At 45.6% G+C, this 15,227-nt stretch overlaps 1 protein-coding gene across 2 annotated transcripts in view; it reads right to left on the bottom strand.

Moving 5' to 3' along the window:
* Nucleotides 1-868: 868 nt before the first annotated feature.
* STN1 (STN1 subunit of CST complex) overlaps nt 869-15,227 on the bottom strand; it is a 42,060-nt gene continuing 27,701 nt past the window's right edge. For both annotated transcript variants that reach the window (XM_017851823.1, XM_017851822.1), the window contains exons 9-10: nt 12,746-12,818; nt 869-6,191 (exon numbers count right to left, since the gene is read on the bottom strand). In XM_017851823.1, coding sequence (XP_017707312.1) covers nt 6,034-6,191; nt 12,746-12,818 — 231 coding nt within the window. In that variant the 3' untranslated portion in view covers nt 869-6,033. The remainder of the gene's footprint in view (nt 6,192-12,745; nt 12,819-15,227) is intronic.

Raw genomic sequence — 15,227 nt, 5'->3', positions numbered from 1 at the left:
ATGCCTGGCTAACTTTTGTACTTTTTAGTTGAGACGGGGTTTAGCCATGGCCAGGTTGGTCTTGAACTCCTGACCTCAGGTGATCTGCCCACCTCGGCCTCCGAAAGTGCTGGGATTACAGGTATGACCCACTACACTCGGCCTCATCTACTTCTCTGTGGATGTGCCTGTTTTTCTGGACATTTCATATAAATGGAATCATACAACATGTGGTCTTTTGTGTCTAGCTTCTTGCACTTAATTTCTTCAAGGTTCACCATACTTTAGTATATATTAGTACTTCACTGAGTAATATTGCATTGTACGGGTAGCTCACTTTTTGTTTATCCATTCACTGACTGATGGACGTTTGGGTTGTTTCCACTTTTTGGTTATTAGGAATAATGCTGCTGTGAACATTTGCTTACAAGTGTTTGTGGGGCCATGTTTTCAATTCTCTTGTGTTGAAGTACTTTTACATCACCTAAATATTAAATGATAAATAAATAATAATTAAATGATACTAGTAACTGATACACAATTAGTTCTTATTAAAGCAAATTCCCTAAGAGCAGAAACCGGTTCCGTCATGGTAATTCAGGTTTAATAAAGACCATTGGGTAGACCTGAGGTATAAAACGGCACTATTTCCAACCCAGAGTTTTCACCAATTCACACTGACATTTTCTCAAACCTGTTTGAGAACTGATTGTCTCTTTATTATCTCTATCCAAAAACCCCAGGGCTATGCCGTGGTCTTCAAAATCCCTCTCTTTATGTTCCAAAATGAAAACCTATCATTTAAATTTGACACATAGGAAACGACTAGGGCCTCTTCAGGAATTTGGAGTTTGATTTAGAATTCTGGGGAGCACAGAACCTTTTGCTGTACTGTGATTTACCTTTTTGGGTTTATTTAATAAATATAGTAGAGGCTAACAGATGATAGTGTAAGTTCAATAGAAGTAGGCTGATGTTAAAAGATTCTGGATTACAATGAAAACTCACTTACGTGGGAGTTTGAGCTCACATTTAGAGCCTCCACCAGTGGAAGTCATGCAAATAAGAACCACTGCAGAGTTCTTTGTCCACAGACACCATCTCCCTCCAGGATGGTCCTGCTTTTCCCCCAGCACCTGTGCAGGCATCTCTGGTGAGTCTTATCACAGTCTTTCTGAGTTTGCCTGTATGCTTCACGTAAATGTAGTAAGAAAACAATGAGACACTTCTTTGGGTTAATTGCTGTAAAGGCCACTAATGAGAAAGCGTAGATGTTTCCATCATGGAAAATTACAAGTTTACTTGGTTTCAGTCCTTGGCACTAAGTCTTAGGTTCCTCGTCACTGAACAGCCTTCTTTCCACTTGGCTTCTCTCGGCCAGCGTCCTGGCACACCATCAGAGGAGAAAGTAATGAGAAAAAAGTGTCTTACAGGGATGGGGAGCACTGGTAGCTTACCATATGGGGATAATCATGGCTCTTCAAACAAATCCTTGACTAGACAGTAGCACTATTTGTCTTCCTGCCTACACAAGCTACATGTGGGGTTCACACCTCCTGAAACACGTGCACACCAAGAGAACTGGAGAATGTTTGCTCAGTTTCCCTCCTTTTCAGGGGAACCCTCTGGCTGGTCTTCAGTACATGAGCTGTGACCCAACTGTGGTTAGCTCCAGAGAGTTTTCTAAGAGTCCCTCATGTTCTTAGAGTTCTGATGTTGCTGTAGAAGACAGAGGCCTACCTCATTTTTGGTTTACTCATGTTTCAGGTTACATGAGTGTGGGGTGGGGAGTGGGAAACAGCTTTATAATTTTTGTAGAAATTATGTAAGGAGTCAGGAGTTTGAGACCACCTGGGCCGAGTCTGGCTTACACACTGGTTGAATTCTTGTCCAGCACCCAAGAAGAATGAGAATGTACTGACAGTGGAAGAGTGAGCACTTGCTAATTATAAAACTGCCAAAGGATAGCTATGTGGGGTAAAAAGCACCTGAGATCTCACCATGCAGAGGTAACACGTGCATCCCTTTGGTGAGCATTTCTAGTAATCTGTCTGATGTGTATAATTATTCATCCAGCATTTCCCAAATATATTTGTGAACATAGTGTTTGTGTTCATCCAGGAGCCAATCCTGAGACAGAGACCGGAAACCAAGAAATGGATTTGGGAGGTCAGCATGTGGTAAAGGGGAGCAGGGAAGTAAACCAGGGAGGGTGAGGCTGGTAGTTATCAGGTTAGCTGCTCCTGTGGGTGGATGGATGGTGCTCAGTCCCACAGAGGAACTCTGGAAAAGAGTGTGGACCATGTGCCTTGGCAATGCTTACCTGAGGGCGAGGGAGCTGGGGCATTTATACCCAAGGTGCTGTTGGCTGAGGCTGCTCCCTCGGGGTGTGACTTCTGAGCACTTCCAGCCTGCACAGCCTACTAAGAACGTGCAAGAAAGCACCCCCCCCCCAATCGCTCCCCTCAGGAAAGAGGCAGACACTGGCAGCCAGGAAGCAGACACTGGCAGCCCAGAGGCAGACACTGGCAGCTGGAAGGCAGCCAGACACACACACACTTATTGGTCGTATTGCTTAGGAGATGTGTCAGGCACTGTTCTAGGTGCTGGGGACATGGAAGGAAACAAAACAGAGAATTCTGCCGTCACGGAACATTCTGTCTATTGGGGAAAAATAATAAATAGGGCAAGTAAGAAACCATGCAGTGTGTTAGGCAGTATCAAACACTGCGAAGAAAAATGAAGTAGAAAAGGGAGTTCTGGGAAGGGGGACAGGAGGCGGGTTACAAACAGCAAAAGAGAAATGAGGGCAGGCCTCGCTGAGAAGGTGATATTCAAGGAAAGACTGGAAAAAGGGCAGAAGGAGGCACTTCACATGGTTACCTGGGAAGAGGAAACAGTGGGCGCATATATGCCGAGGCGTGTGTGCAGCAAGGCCTATGCAGCTGGGCTGGGAGGGCAGGAGGGCAGGGCAAGCAGGCCGTGCTGACCTCTGTGCAGCCTCAGGCTCCTACCTGGGGCAAGACCAAAGGCTGTAGGAGAGTGGGAGCATAACAGGGTGGCAGCAGCTGCTGTGCTGTGAACAGCCCAAGATGGGCCAGGGTGGAAGCAGGGAGGACTGTCAGGAGGCCGGGAGGAGGGAGAAGCAGTTGATTCTGGAGATATTTTAAAGGTAGAGCCAAATTACTTACAGACAGATTGGATGTGAGGTATGATAGAAAGAAGCCAACGGATTCGGTGTGAGCAACTGGATGATGGAGCTGCCTCTTCCTGAATCAGGGAAACTTTCCAAAGGAGTGGCACAGCATTTTTTTCTCGGTTACCTTGCAAGCCAGGACCTCTGGCTGGTGACACCCCGCCTGGGCCTTGCTTGATAATGCTACCTGCTGCAGGAGACGGCCCGCCCACTTCACCCGCCTGGGCGAAGTATGGCTTAGACACTGGTTGAGTTCTTGCCCAGTGCCCAAGAAGAATGAGAATGTGCTGACAGTGGAAGAATGAACAAAGCTGGGAGTTTTATTGAGCAATGAAACAGCTTTCAGCAGAGAGGGGACATGGGGGTGGTCCCCCTACCCAAAGGCGGGAAAGTCCCCCTAATATGGCTGAGTCCAGGTCTTTTCATGGGCTCAGAATAGGGGAGGGGCAGGCTGTAGGTATTATTGGAAAAGGCAACGTTCGATTGGTTAAGGTGTTTATTCAGAAAGAATCGATCGGGAAAGGGTGGGCAAACAGGAACAGAAGTTCCCACTCTGGGTGGTGGGGTTCATCCAGGACCAGCAGTCTGGTCTTTTAGCCTTCAGCCTTCAGGCTGTTCTTCGCTTGAACGCGAGGTTTCATTTGGGACCCGCCCCTCTCTGCCTAGGCATTTGGCTGCCTCATGTCGCTATCAGGAGCAAGCCTGGGGTCAGGAGTAATTGAGAGCCTGGCTTTGGGCCTATGAAGTTTGAGATGTCCATTAGAGACCTAAGTGGATATGTCAGTAGCAAACCGGATATAGGGGTCTGCAGTTCAGGGAAGAGGCCCATTTTGAGTTTAAATTGAGGAGCTGGACAGCATGTAGATGGTATAATCCATGTGGTTGCTGGAGACCCCCCAGGGAGCAAGCCAGATAGAAAAGAGGTCTGGGACTGAGCCTTCAGGGAGGCACAGCACTGAACAAAGGAACCCGAGAAGGAGCAACCAGAGAGCTCAGTGTCCTGAAAGCCAAATGCGGAAAGTAATTCCAGGAGAAGGGAGTGGTCAACTGTATGTATATATATACACGTGCTACATTTATAAAGACCTCCATGCAGAAATATACATTCTCTCTACGGATAGATACATACACGCAGGGAGCTGTAGATAATGGTGTTATCCTATAGAAACAGATCTATAACTCTATCTACTTCCCACTAAATCTATTGGGGACAGTATGCCATGGCAACACTGTCTGCATTCATTTTTTTCATGGCTGTATAGCATTTCATTGTGCCCAAGAACCGTAATTAACTTTTTCCCTATAGATATTTTCCCCAATATAGAATTCTAGATTACACAGCAATGAGCATCTTGTGCAATCATCCTTTCACACTGGTGTGGTCATCTCCCTGAGATAAACCCTTAAGAGCAAAGTTGCTGTAGGCAAGGGTATGCCCTTTTTACCTTCTGATTCTGGACTCCTTGCTGGGCAGCCCCACTAATCAAAGACGCATTCAACGTGGAAGAGCTGCTGACCTCAAGGAAGAACGCCCAGGACATCATTCCAGGCAGACTCTATTCTAGGGACCCTTCTGTACACAGAGAAGATGCAGGGCAGCCACATAATCACTTTCAGAAATCAGCAAAGGTTTGCCAAAAGTCTATGACAGGAGGCAATCCACTGGTCCTAGCGCTCAGCCTGACATATCCAGCTGCAGCGGACTTCTGTGTATAAAGACTGTCCTGTTTCCATGGAGAGAGGAGCAACGCTCCAGGCCTAAAGGACCTCCAGCTGAGCCACGAAGAGCTTATTACATCGAGCAAATGTGGCAGACGAAGGCAATGCCTTCTGTTAAATGACTGTAATTAACTCCAAATCTTTCTCCACACTTTATTTTTGCTGGCTGGATTTGTCATTTTGCTGTCAGAACAGGCCTACAACATACCTCAGATGTTTTTTCTTTACCTTGTCATTCTGAGCAAAAGCATGACTCCATCACCTGTCTGGGCACATACCGAGTCTTTGTCTGGATGGTGTCAGCACATCCTGCACACTCAGCGGCAACCCTGAAAATAACATCTACTGCCTGCCAGGCAATTGGCTGACTGCCTCTGTGATCTTCAGGGGCATTGAGGGACCTCAGTCATGCACCTCTGTAAGTGCAGGGAAATGTACTGGGACACCAGTACCCAGTGCAGGGAAATGTACTGGGACACCTTTCGATTCCCAAGGAAATAAAAGGAAAATGACAAACACATAGTCATGCCGTGGATCCCCTGTTTATTCCCATCTCTGGGCAGGTTTGTAAATAGCATCAACCCAGGTCTCAATCCCACTGCTGGTACCTGAGCCGCAGAACTGTAAGCAAGTGACACTCAATCCAGAGAGAACTACTCCCCTAAACTGGTTCTTAGCCATCAAGAGAGGCCCACAGGAAGGTCTCTGATAACCTGAAGTTTTGAAAAGCTTGGAACTGTGTGATCAGGCTATATGTCCTTCAGTTCCTGAATGTTCACTACCCTGTGGTGACCCTTTGCCATGGTAGAGATTCCAACCACACACATCAGTTAAGCTGCCAACACTGTTTCCTCCCCATTCTGCTCTGCGAACAATGTGCAGTCCAGCCAGGAGGTCAACAGGGAGGGTTTTCTTGTGTCATGGCTGAGATCAAAGTCATTGTACCCTAAGGACACAGCAGACAGAAGGCAGCCAACCGCATTTATGCCAAATCCCATTCCAAAAATGACCATATTTTGTAGTTTATTATGAGGTAACTGCCTCCAGACAGATAAACCCCTGCATGATGTTGAAAGTCAGAGCCTGGGAGTGAACACCACCTTATCTTTGTCCTCCTCAGCTGGTCTACGTGTCTCTGCTCAGAACGCTGTGTAGTAGTGCTCCATTGTGCTGACGATGTCACTCTGGTCCTCCAGGAGCTCCAGAACCTGCTGCAGCACAGCCTCACTCAGGCCCGGGCGAATGCTCAGGCGAGCGCAGGCCAAGATGTGCAGGAAGTGACAGCCTTTCTCCATGTCTGCAGGAAAAAGGCAGGTGGCTGAGTGTGGTCACAACTGTCAGGCCCTCCTCTGTCCTCTCCATACCTCCTGTCTTGGCACCTGCATTCTGATCAGATCCCCAGATGATCTTTATGCACATTAAAGTCTGAGATGCATGATCTATATGATCACAAACACAAAACAGAAACACCTGTTCTCAGGCCCCTGATGTCACCACGGCGACGTGGAGCCACTGCTCAAGGACTCTGAACTTCAACCTTCGAGGATTCCCAATCAAAGATTTTTTTTTTATCCATAACCTAGTGGATTTTTAGTGCTTGATAAACTTTTTTCTCTGGGGTAATTACATGTGTAAGTGTAACCTATTCAGTGCCAAACCTCTAGCTTCTCAGGGGGGAGCCCTCCTGAGACTCACAGCAGAGCTGGTTTGCTGCAGCCTCCGTATGCTTCCCTCTAAGTCCTGATTTGATGGGGCTGCCTGGTGAGAAGGGATTCCTATCTTTGGCCTGTTCTCATTCCTCCCTTCCTGGCTTCCAAAAGTCTCATCTGTGATAGTTGTATTCCTAGTAACCTCTTATCCTCTGCCCAAAACTAAGACCATGTGGCACACAACAATACAAACTCAAAGTCAGTAACCTCTTTCCTAGTTGAAATCAATGGCCTAAACACTGGTAATGAGAAAATAAAATAGGAAGAATTCAAGTCCTTTTAATTATCAGGCCCTGAGAGACACGACGATGAAACGGCAATCACGCTCTACTCCTCACTATGTATTCACCTCGGAAACTGTTTGCTATTGGCACAAGTAGTTATGAATTAGCCTAATTATGTGAAATTGAACACTATAATCCACACCCTATAGCTTAACAATGTATAGCCAGTCACCAATCAATGTTATCTATAAACCAATGAGAATTCCTGACAAACAACTTTGTATCAACTCTGTCCTCCTTTTTGGCTTTTAAAAATCCACTTATGGGCCAGGTGCATGACTCATGCCTGTAATCCCAGAACTTTGGGAGGCTGAGGTGGGTGGATCACCTGAGGTTGGGAGTTCGAGACCAGCCTGGCCAACATGGTGAAACCTCGTCTTTACTAAAAATACAAAAATTAGCCAGGTGTGGTGGCATGCACCTGTAATCCTAACTAGTCAGGAGACTGAGGCAGGAGAATCACTTGAACCCAGGAGGCGGAGGTTGCAGTGAGCTGAGATTGCACCACTGTACTCCAACCTGGGTGATAGAGTGAGATTCCATCTCAAAAAAAAAAAAAAAAAAAAAAAAAAAAAAAAAAAAAAAAATTCCACTTATCACTGCTGCTAATCAGAGTGTATATTCAGAAAACCTGAATCTGTGCTCCCCGGCTGCAATCCTGAAACTTGGCCCAAATTAACTCTCTACTTGTATTAATTTTGCCTCAGCTCCTTCCTTTTAGGTCGGCAGTAGTCAAACTGAGGGTTGTGCCTATTGGGGATCAGGAAACCAATTTTTGTAGGTTGCGATCAGCATTCTTTTTCTTACCAAACTAAGAGAGCAGAAATAGAACATTACAGAATATCTTGCATTGTAATTTGGATACATATTGATTCATGAAACTTTATTCCATATATCTTATGCATTAGAATTATATAATTTATTGGGTCATGATGTAAAATGTATTTCTAACTTTGAGTCAAAGTCAAACTTCTTTACCAAAAGCAAACCCTCTCCAGTTGTCACAGTTTAAAACTCCATGGCGGCCGGGCGCGGTGGCTCAAGCCTGTAATCCCAGCACTTTGGGAGGCCGAGGTGGGCAGATCACAAGGTCAGGAGATCGAGACCATCCTGGCTAACACGGTGAAACCCCGTCTCTACTAAAAAAAAATACAAAAAACTAGCCGGGCGAGGTGGCGGGCGCCTGTAGTCCCAGCTACTCAGGAGGCTGAGGCAGGAGAATGGCGTAAACCCGGGAGGCGGAGTTTGCAGTGAGCTGAGATCTGGCCACTGCACTCCAGCCTGGGTGACAGAGTGAAACTCCTTCTCAAAAAAAAAAAAAAAAAAAAAAACTCCATGGTAGGGCCAGGCATGGTCTCTCTCTGCCGTATACCCAGTACCTGGCACACAAAAGGTGCTCCACACAGTCACTGAAAGTTGTTTTCAGATGAAAAATGCTTTAGGCTTCAGGAAGCTGCTCGAAGAGGTGTTGCAGTGTAAGGCAAAGCATAGTTCAAGGTTTGGTGCACTTCTGTAGCTTTGGGCAAGTCATCCCTAGGCCTCAGTGTTCTCAGCTGTGGTGAAAACCACTTCCAAGGCCCTTTCCAGCCCTAAGGTTCAGAGACTGCTCCTTAGCTAACAAAGATTTGCTAAATTCTGACCTCTAGTGGCTGTGTCCACTCATTACTCCTCCCGATTGGGATTGCTGGCGTCCACACTTCCAGGCTGTTTCTTCAACATTCACTCCATAGACTTCCTGAACACCTACTATGTGTGCAGTGCCGAGCAAGGAGGAGCAAGTAGAGCCTGGCAGACCGAGAGCTGCCACTGGAGTCCACCATACCTGAATTCAAGCCCTGGCTCTACAACTGGGACAAAGTCATTCCTGGGAACAAAACCACCTCCTTCTCAGGGTGGCTGTGTGGATGAGAGACCAGGGGGAACTACTATGATTTGGTTCATCATACCCATAACCCAAGAAGATGAATGTAACTTAGTTCCTGCTCTAGAGAAGGAACTCAGCCCTTCCCAAGAAGAAAAGCCTCTCAAGGAGGAAGAGCTGACCAGCAAGTGAGGGTAGGTTTGATGATGGGGGGTGAGGGGCTCCAACCACACAGACCTGCACACGGTAGGGAGGAGCACAAGGAATTTAGTGCTGCTCAGCCTGTAGTTTCTGCAAGGCCTGGATGCTTGGACCCAGGGCTCAAGATGACTTACAGGCATCTGTGGGGCCCGAAGCAGTGATGCTGACTGTCTCAGAGGCCTTCAACTATTTATTAAGAAAGGCTGTTCTGCTGAGGGTTATCTGGTGAGGCTGTTCAAAAGTAATCTCCAGTCACATGGGTAACGTGAACTTAGACTCCTCTCTATTTTTAATTTTTATTTTTTGTAGAGACAGGGTCTTCCTATGTTGCCCAGGCTGGTCTCAAACTCCTGGCCTAAGCAATCCTCCCAAGCATTGGGATTATGGGAGTGAGCCACTGTGCCTGGCCTTAGATTCTTCTCTAAGTAAGAAATTATTAGAAAACAGTAAAAGTAGGAAAGGCCAGCAAGGAGCTCCCCAGTGGTTAGTACAATTACATAATTCGACTCTTCTGGAGCAAACCCACAAGCCGAAGCAGACTTTTCTGAAAAGTGTTTGCCTGGCAGACATAGTTATCTTATGATGGATCTCTATGAGCGGTGATAACTGCGCCTTATATTTTCCCAAGAACTTTCGCATGCAGCCTGATTCATACTATACCCCATCATACCTCCACCAGAAACCACAAATGCTGATGTTCTAGAGACCCAAGTGACATAAGGATACATCTCAGATATAACCTACTACTATAACTACAAAAGGTTAAAATTCTTTAATTCTTTTTTAAAAGTTTGTCGTAAGTTAAAAAAAAATCCTCCAGTATGAGGAGTGTTATATGGTACTCAGTTTCTACCAAAAGTAGCAGTTCTCTCCAGCTCTGGGTTAGTAAAAAATGAACCTGAGCTAAATACACAGGAGATTTTTGGAAAGCTAATGGTATAAAGGAACATTTAGTGAAAGGCTGCCGTTTTGGAACTCACCCAATGTTCATTTTCTTAGGTGTGAAATGATTTGGTGATCAAACAGGAGAAGGACCCCATGCTCAGCAAATACAAACTGAAGCTTTTAGTCAGTCTAGGTGAAGGGTATATCAGTGTTTATTATAGCAGTCTTTTAATTTTTTTGATAAATTGGAACATTTTCAGGTAAAAGTTAGAGATAAAAGACATGTTCAACATAGAGCTCTTTCTTTTTGGATAATTTGCCATTGTTGTACCCATACTGAAATCCAAAATCCAGATTTTGTCAACTTTACTCCAACAATAATTGAGCAAAATCCACATACAGATTATCTCTGAAACTGCTTCCTTCCAGATCAATAAACCAAGTAGAAGGTGAGCCTTCAGGCCTCCAGGCTAGAGAATTAAGAGGCTACCACTTGTGCCATTAGAAAAGAACTTCATTTTTATTTAACACTTTTTGGATCACAATTATGCACTGAGTACTCTTCTAACTTTCTAAATGCCCATTCATTGACTTCTTATAAAAACCCATCATGTAGGTACTATTATTATCCTCACTTTGCATTTAAAGAACCCGAGACACTTGCCCGATGTTACACAGCTACCAAGTGGCAGAGCTGGGATTCAAACCTAGGCAAGGTGGCTCCAGAGCACAGCTCCTCACAATGCTGCCACACTGCCCATCTTCAGAAAACAAATATCAATCCTTCAGGGACTTAAGACAGGCTTGATGTTCACAGTCCTTTCATTATTGAAGGGTTAGCCTTTGTGAGACACTCATAAATGACTTCGAGTCCTTCTACCAATCATCCTGACAAGGAAAAACTCCAGGCTATATTCTGTATGAAAGATTAGAAAGGAACTAAAGGCACAGTAGGAATGGTTAGATCGAGGGCTGGATATTTACCTACACGTATAACAGCATACTCTCCAGCTAATGAAAAGATGTAGGCACTTTTATGTGTACTGTTGGCAAATGACCTCTAGAAGGCAATGTTAGATCTAAAATACAAGGTGTGGGACAATGTATATCATTGGCTAAACTTCTCTTGTGTTTTCTATCAAGGATAAATAATACAGGTATGTTTGTAAGTACATATCTGTATAGTTTATCCTTGATAGAGAACACATATTCAACAGGATATGCAAGTAACCAATAACAACCACTGCCTTTGGAGAGGGGAACACAGAAGCTGGGGCTCAGTGCTGGGAGGGAGTCTGACTTTTTGGTGTGTATTTTTGCACTGCTTGGCTTTTTATGAGGCACATACATTACTATTCTGAATTGCTATGTTATGACATTATGAAGCAGGGTGGTCACAGCAGGTTCCAACACAGTTCTTATAACATCTTTTATCAGCATTGTCAGTAATTCAGGCTTCAGAATTTGGCTCCTGGGAGTGTAGAGGGCCAGGTGATTGGCTAGTGGCTTTTAGAGGCCCAGACTGAGTGGCAGGGCCTGTCCACTTGATGAGCTGTGGGTAGATGTAGATGTTAAACCTGCCACTTTCAGGACACTTCAGAGAGCCAAGTCCAAATGAAATGTGAATTCTTTTCATGTGCTTTACTAGCCCTAGGAGTCCTAGGGTTCAATCCATTCTATTCCTAATGCAGATGAAAATAAGAATCTGGCCAGGAGGCCCATAACTAGGGTGACTGCATTGATGTTATCTTGGAGCAACTTCTCATCCCTTCTTGGCTGAGGAATCCCACATTGCACTGCTCTCAAAAGCTCCTTCAATTGCAGACAGATGGACTTTTCCTTCAACTGAAGGATATTTGTTCTTACTGTTCTGAATGAAGTGAACAAAGTCCATTCACTTGCATTGAAATAATATATTGCTTTGAGTTTAAGAGCTGCTGTCACACCACTCTGGGATCTGACCTCATGGCTTCTTAAAGGTTAACTAGAGCTGTCTACCATAAATACTGGGGCTGGAAACCTGGCCCAGCTTCACCCACTGACTCAACCTGGTGCAGGGCCAGGCCCCAGGGATGTATGGGCCGAAGGACTGGAGGTGGAGTTCACTGGCAGATCAGGGACTTGGGGTCATTAACAAACCTTTTAAACGCTTCTTATTATAGTATGTGTTTGCAAAAGCTAGACTTTGAAAAGTCACCTTTAAGACCGGTCAGTTTACGTAGCATTTAAAGATGGTACTAATGCTTTCTTCTCTTTCTAACTAGTGTGGAAATGGTATTGTTCCTTGTCAGACTAGCTACAGTTTCAGAGTCTAACCACTAGGGGCTGAACTAACTCTACTAAAACCATGTTCTAAACCATTTCTTTTTGCAAATTATCAGTTTCCAAGATGACTGAATTACACCGTTCATAAACTGTCATGTCTAGAACCATTCCTTCCAACACTGAAAGACTTTGATGTTAGAATAGAGGGAAATGTCAGGTTTGTGTTCAAAGAAAAGGGGCAAGCATGAAATAGGAAATAGCACAAATCAGAGAGAACATGAGAAGCAGAATGACATCAAAACGTCCTAGTGTGGTGACTTTACCTCACTGTATCAGAATTCCCTGTCTAGCTCCCAGCTCATCCTCTATAGAAACAGAATCCCCAGGGTAGAATCTGGGCTCTGAACGTTTAGAGAGCTCCAAGGCTGAATCTTACGTATAGCCAAGGTCACAACAATTGTGCTAGCCTAACACTCCTTTAGAGAGGAGATGGAGGCTCAGGGAGGGCAGGTACTTTGACTATCGCCTTTCCAAGTCATTACCGGGAAAAGTCCCAGGTCTCCTGACTCTCCATCCAGTGCTCCCCGGAAGACAGTATCCCCTTCCAGGGCACCAGGATGTCACTTGTACATTATATGCCACTTACGATTTGGTTTCTGGCAGTCCTGCTGAATGATCTGGTGGATCTTTCTGTGCAGGTCTTTGTCTTCTCTGGTTACCTAAATAGGAAAAATAGTTGAGAGAGAGAGTGTTCTTAGGTAACACAGCAGTTGTGTCATCCAGACTCCCAAATTAGTATTCAGGATAGCTTCTAAAGATTTCATAACAATCATCCCTACACCATTAATGTGGTGTTTGATACTTGGCCTAGTGTCAAACCAGTTCTGCCCAGAGGACACGTCCTTGGGAGTTGGTTCACTGGGGCAATGAGGTTAAAACAAAAAAAAGCTGGAATTGCATACTTTTAAGGAGCAACTAACTTTCTTCATCAACACTCATAACACATTTCTCTTATTTGTTGTTATAGTTTTGAGCAAGGCACAGTGATCAAGGCCTCCGATCTTCACCCCATGACCTCTTCTTCTGAGCCGTGACACCTGTCTTGTGTTATATCAGTTTTCTTGCTTCTCCCAACCACAAGGAAAAATAAGAGAAAAAAACAAAAAACAAAAACAAAAAACCCTGCAAGGGCAAGCTAGCATGCGAGTAAAGCTGGCCTATCCACCGAAACACATTCTGCTCTCAAAGGCAGACATAACTTAGTCTTTTTCTTTTCCATTTTTTTTTTTTTTTTTTTTTTTGAGATGGAATCTCACTCTTATCGCCCAGGCTAGAGTGCAGTGGCCTGATCTTGGCTCACTGCAACCTCCGCCTCCTGGGTTCAAGTGATTCTCCTGCCTCAGCCTCCTGAGTAGCTGGGATTACAAGCGTGCACCACCACGTCTAGCTAATTTTTGTATTTTTAGTAGAGATGAGGGTTTCACCATGTTGACCAGCCTGGTCTCGAAGCCTGACCTCAAGTGATCTACCGGACTTAGCCTCCCAAAGTGCTGGGATTACAGGCGTGAGCCACTGCGCCTGGCCAACTTAGTCTTTTCCAATCAGCTCAGATAAGAGGGAAGCAGCATGCAACGGGTTTCACCTTCATGTTCCACAGTAAATCTAGTAACAAAAAAAGAGAGAAAGAGAAAGAAAAGAAAGAAAGAGAAAAAGGGAGAAGAAGAAAGGAAGAAAGAAAATAGACATGCAAACAAATAGCTGTAAGTTTCCTCCTTAAAGACAGCCCAAGAATGCCTGTCTGACCTGCCTTACTGGAGGGGGCATCCTGAGAACACCTGCCTTCTCTCAGCTCATGAGGTTATGACGAAGATTAAACAAGGTCATGTGTGAGAGCTGCTGAATGCAGGAAAGCACTAGGCAAACAGAAGTGTTGACTTATTTTAACCATTTCCCTAAGGCAGGGCTTCAGGAGAAAGGTGACTACAAAGCAGTGGAGGGGTGAAGTCACAGATGGCGAAAAGAGATCTATTTGTGCTTGATCACAATGATTCACAGGAGGAAGTGCCCAGCCCCGCCACGCCTTGCCCTGGACTGCTGCTCCTCAGGAAGAGCTGCTCTCTGAAGGGCTGGGAGGAAATGTGTGTCCCAGAGCGGGGCTCGAGGTGAGCTGCCCCCATGAGCTTCTCCAGCTTCCAGGAAGCAACTAACTCCCACCCGGCCTTCCCATGCCAGGACTCCCATCCTGGGATGGTGTGGGAGGCACTTGCCCTTATGTAGACCAGGATACCTGTTTCAAAAGTTATTTAAATGGTATTGTTAATTTCTAAAATTCCTCTAAAGTGGGGAGTCACTAGGGTAAATCAACATCAGGAAATGTCATATTAAGAAAAGCTCCCGGCCGGGCGCGGTGGCTCAAGCCTGTAATCCCAGCACTTTGGGAGGCCGAGACGGGCGGATCACGAGGTCAGGAGATCGAGACCATCCTGGCTAACACGGTGAAACCCCGTCTCTACTAAAATACAAAAAAAAAATTAGCTGAGCGAGGTGGTGGGCGCCTGTAGTCCCAGCTACTCGGGAGGCTGAGGAAGGAGAATGGCGTGAACCCGGGAGGCGGAGCTTGCAGTGAGCTGAGATCCGGCCACAGCACTCCAGCCTGGGTGACAGAGCGAGACTCCGTCTCAAAAAAAAAAAAAAAAAAGAAAAGCTCCCCCTCAGGAATCTTGCCTGTAAATAGTGAGACTTCTGGAATTTGATCAGTCTCTGGGAGAGCTGCACGTAACTAAGTCCACACCACTGATGTCAGTGGTCCTGAGAAGGCCCATTTCCAGCTTAGCTCCTCCAATATTAAAGGTATGCAAAAAAAGGCGAACTTTTTTTTTTTTTTTGAGACGGAGTCTCGCTCTGTCGCCCAGGCTGGAGCGCAGTGGCCAGATCTCGGCTCACTGCAAGCTCCACCTCCCAGGTTTATGCCATTCTCCTGCCTCAGCCTCCTGAGTAGCTGGGACTACAGGCGCCCACCACCTCGCCCGGCTAATTATTTTTATTTTTTAGTAGAGACGGGGTTTCACCGTGTTCGCAAGGATGGTCTCGATCTCCTGACCTCGTGATCCGCCCGTCTCGGCCTCCCA

The sequence above is a fragment of the Rhinopithecus bieti genome, unplaced genomic scaffold (assembly GCF_001698545.2).
Source record: "Rhinopithecus bieti isolate Rb0 unplaced genomic scaffold, ASM169854v2 scaffold_31787, whole genome shotgun sequence".
NCBI lineage: Eukaryota > Metazoa > Chordata > Mammalia > Primates > Cercopithecidae > Rhinopithecus > Rhinopithecus bieti.
This window is presented reverse-complemented; position numbering and strand designations above follow the sequence as displayed.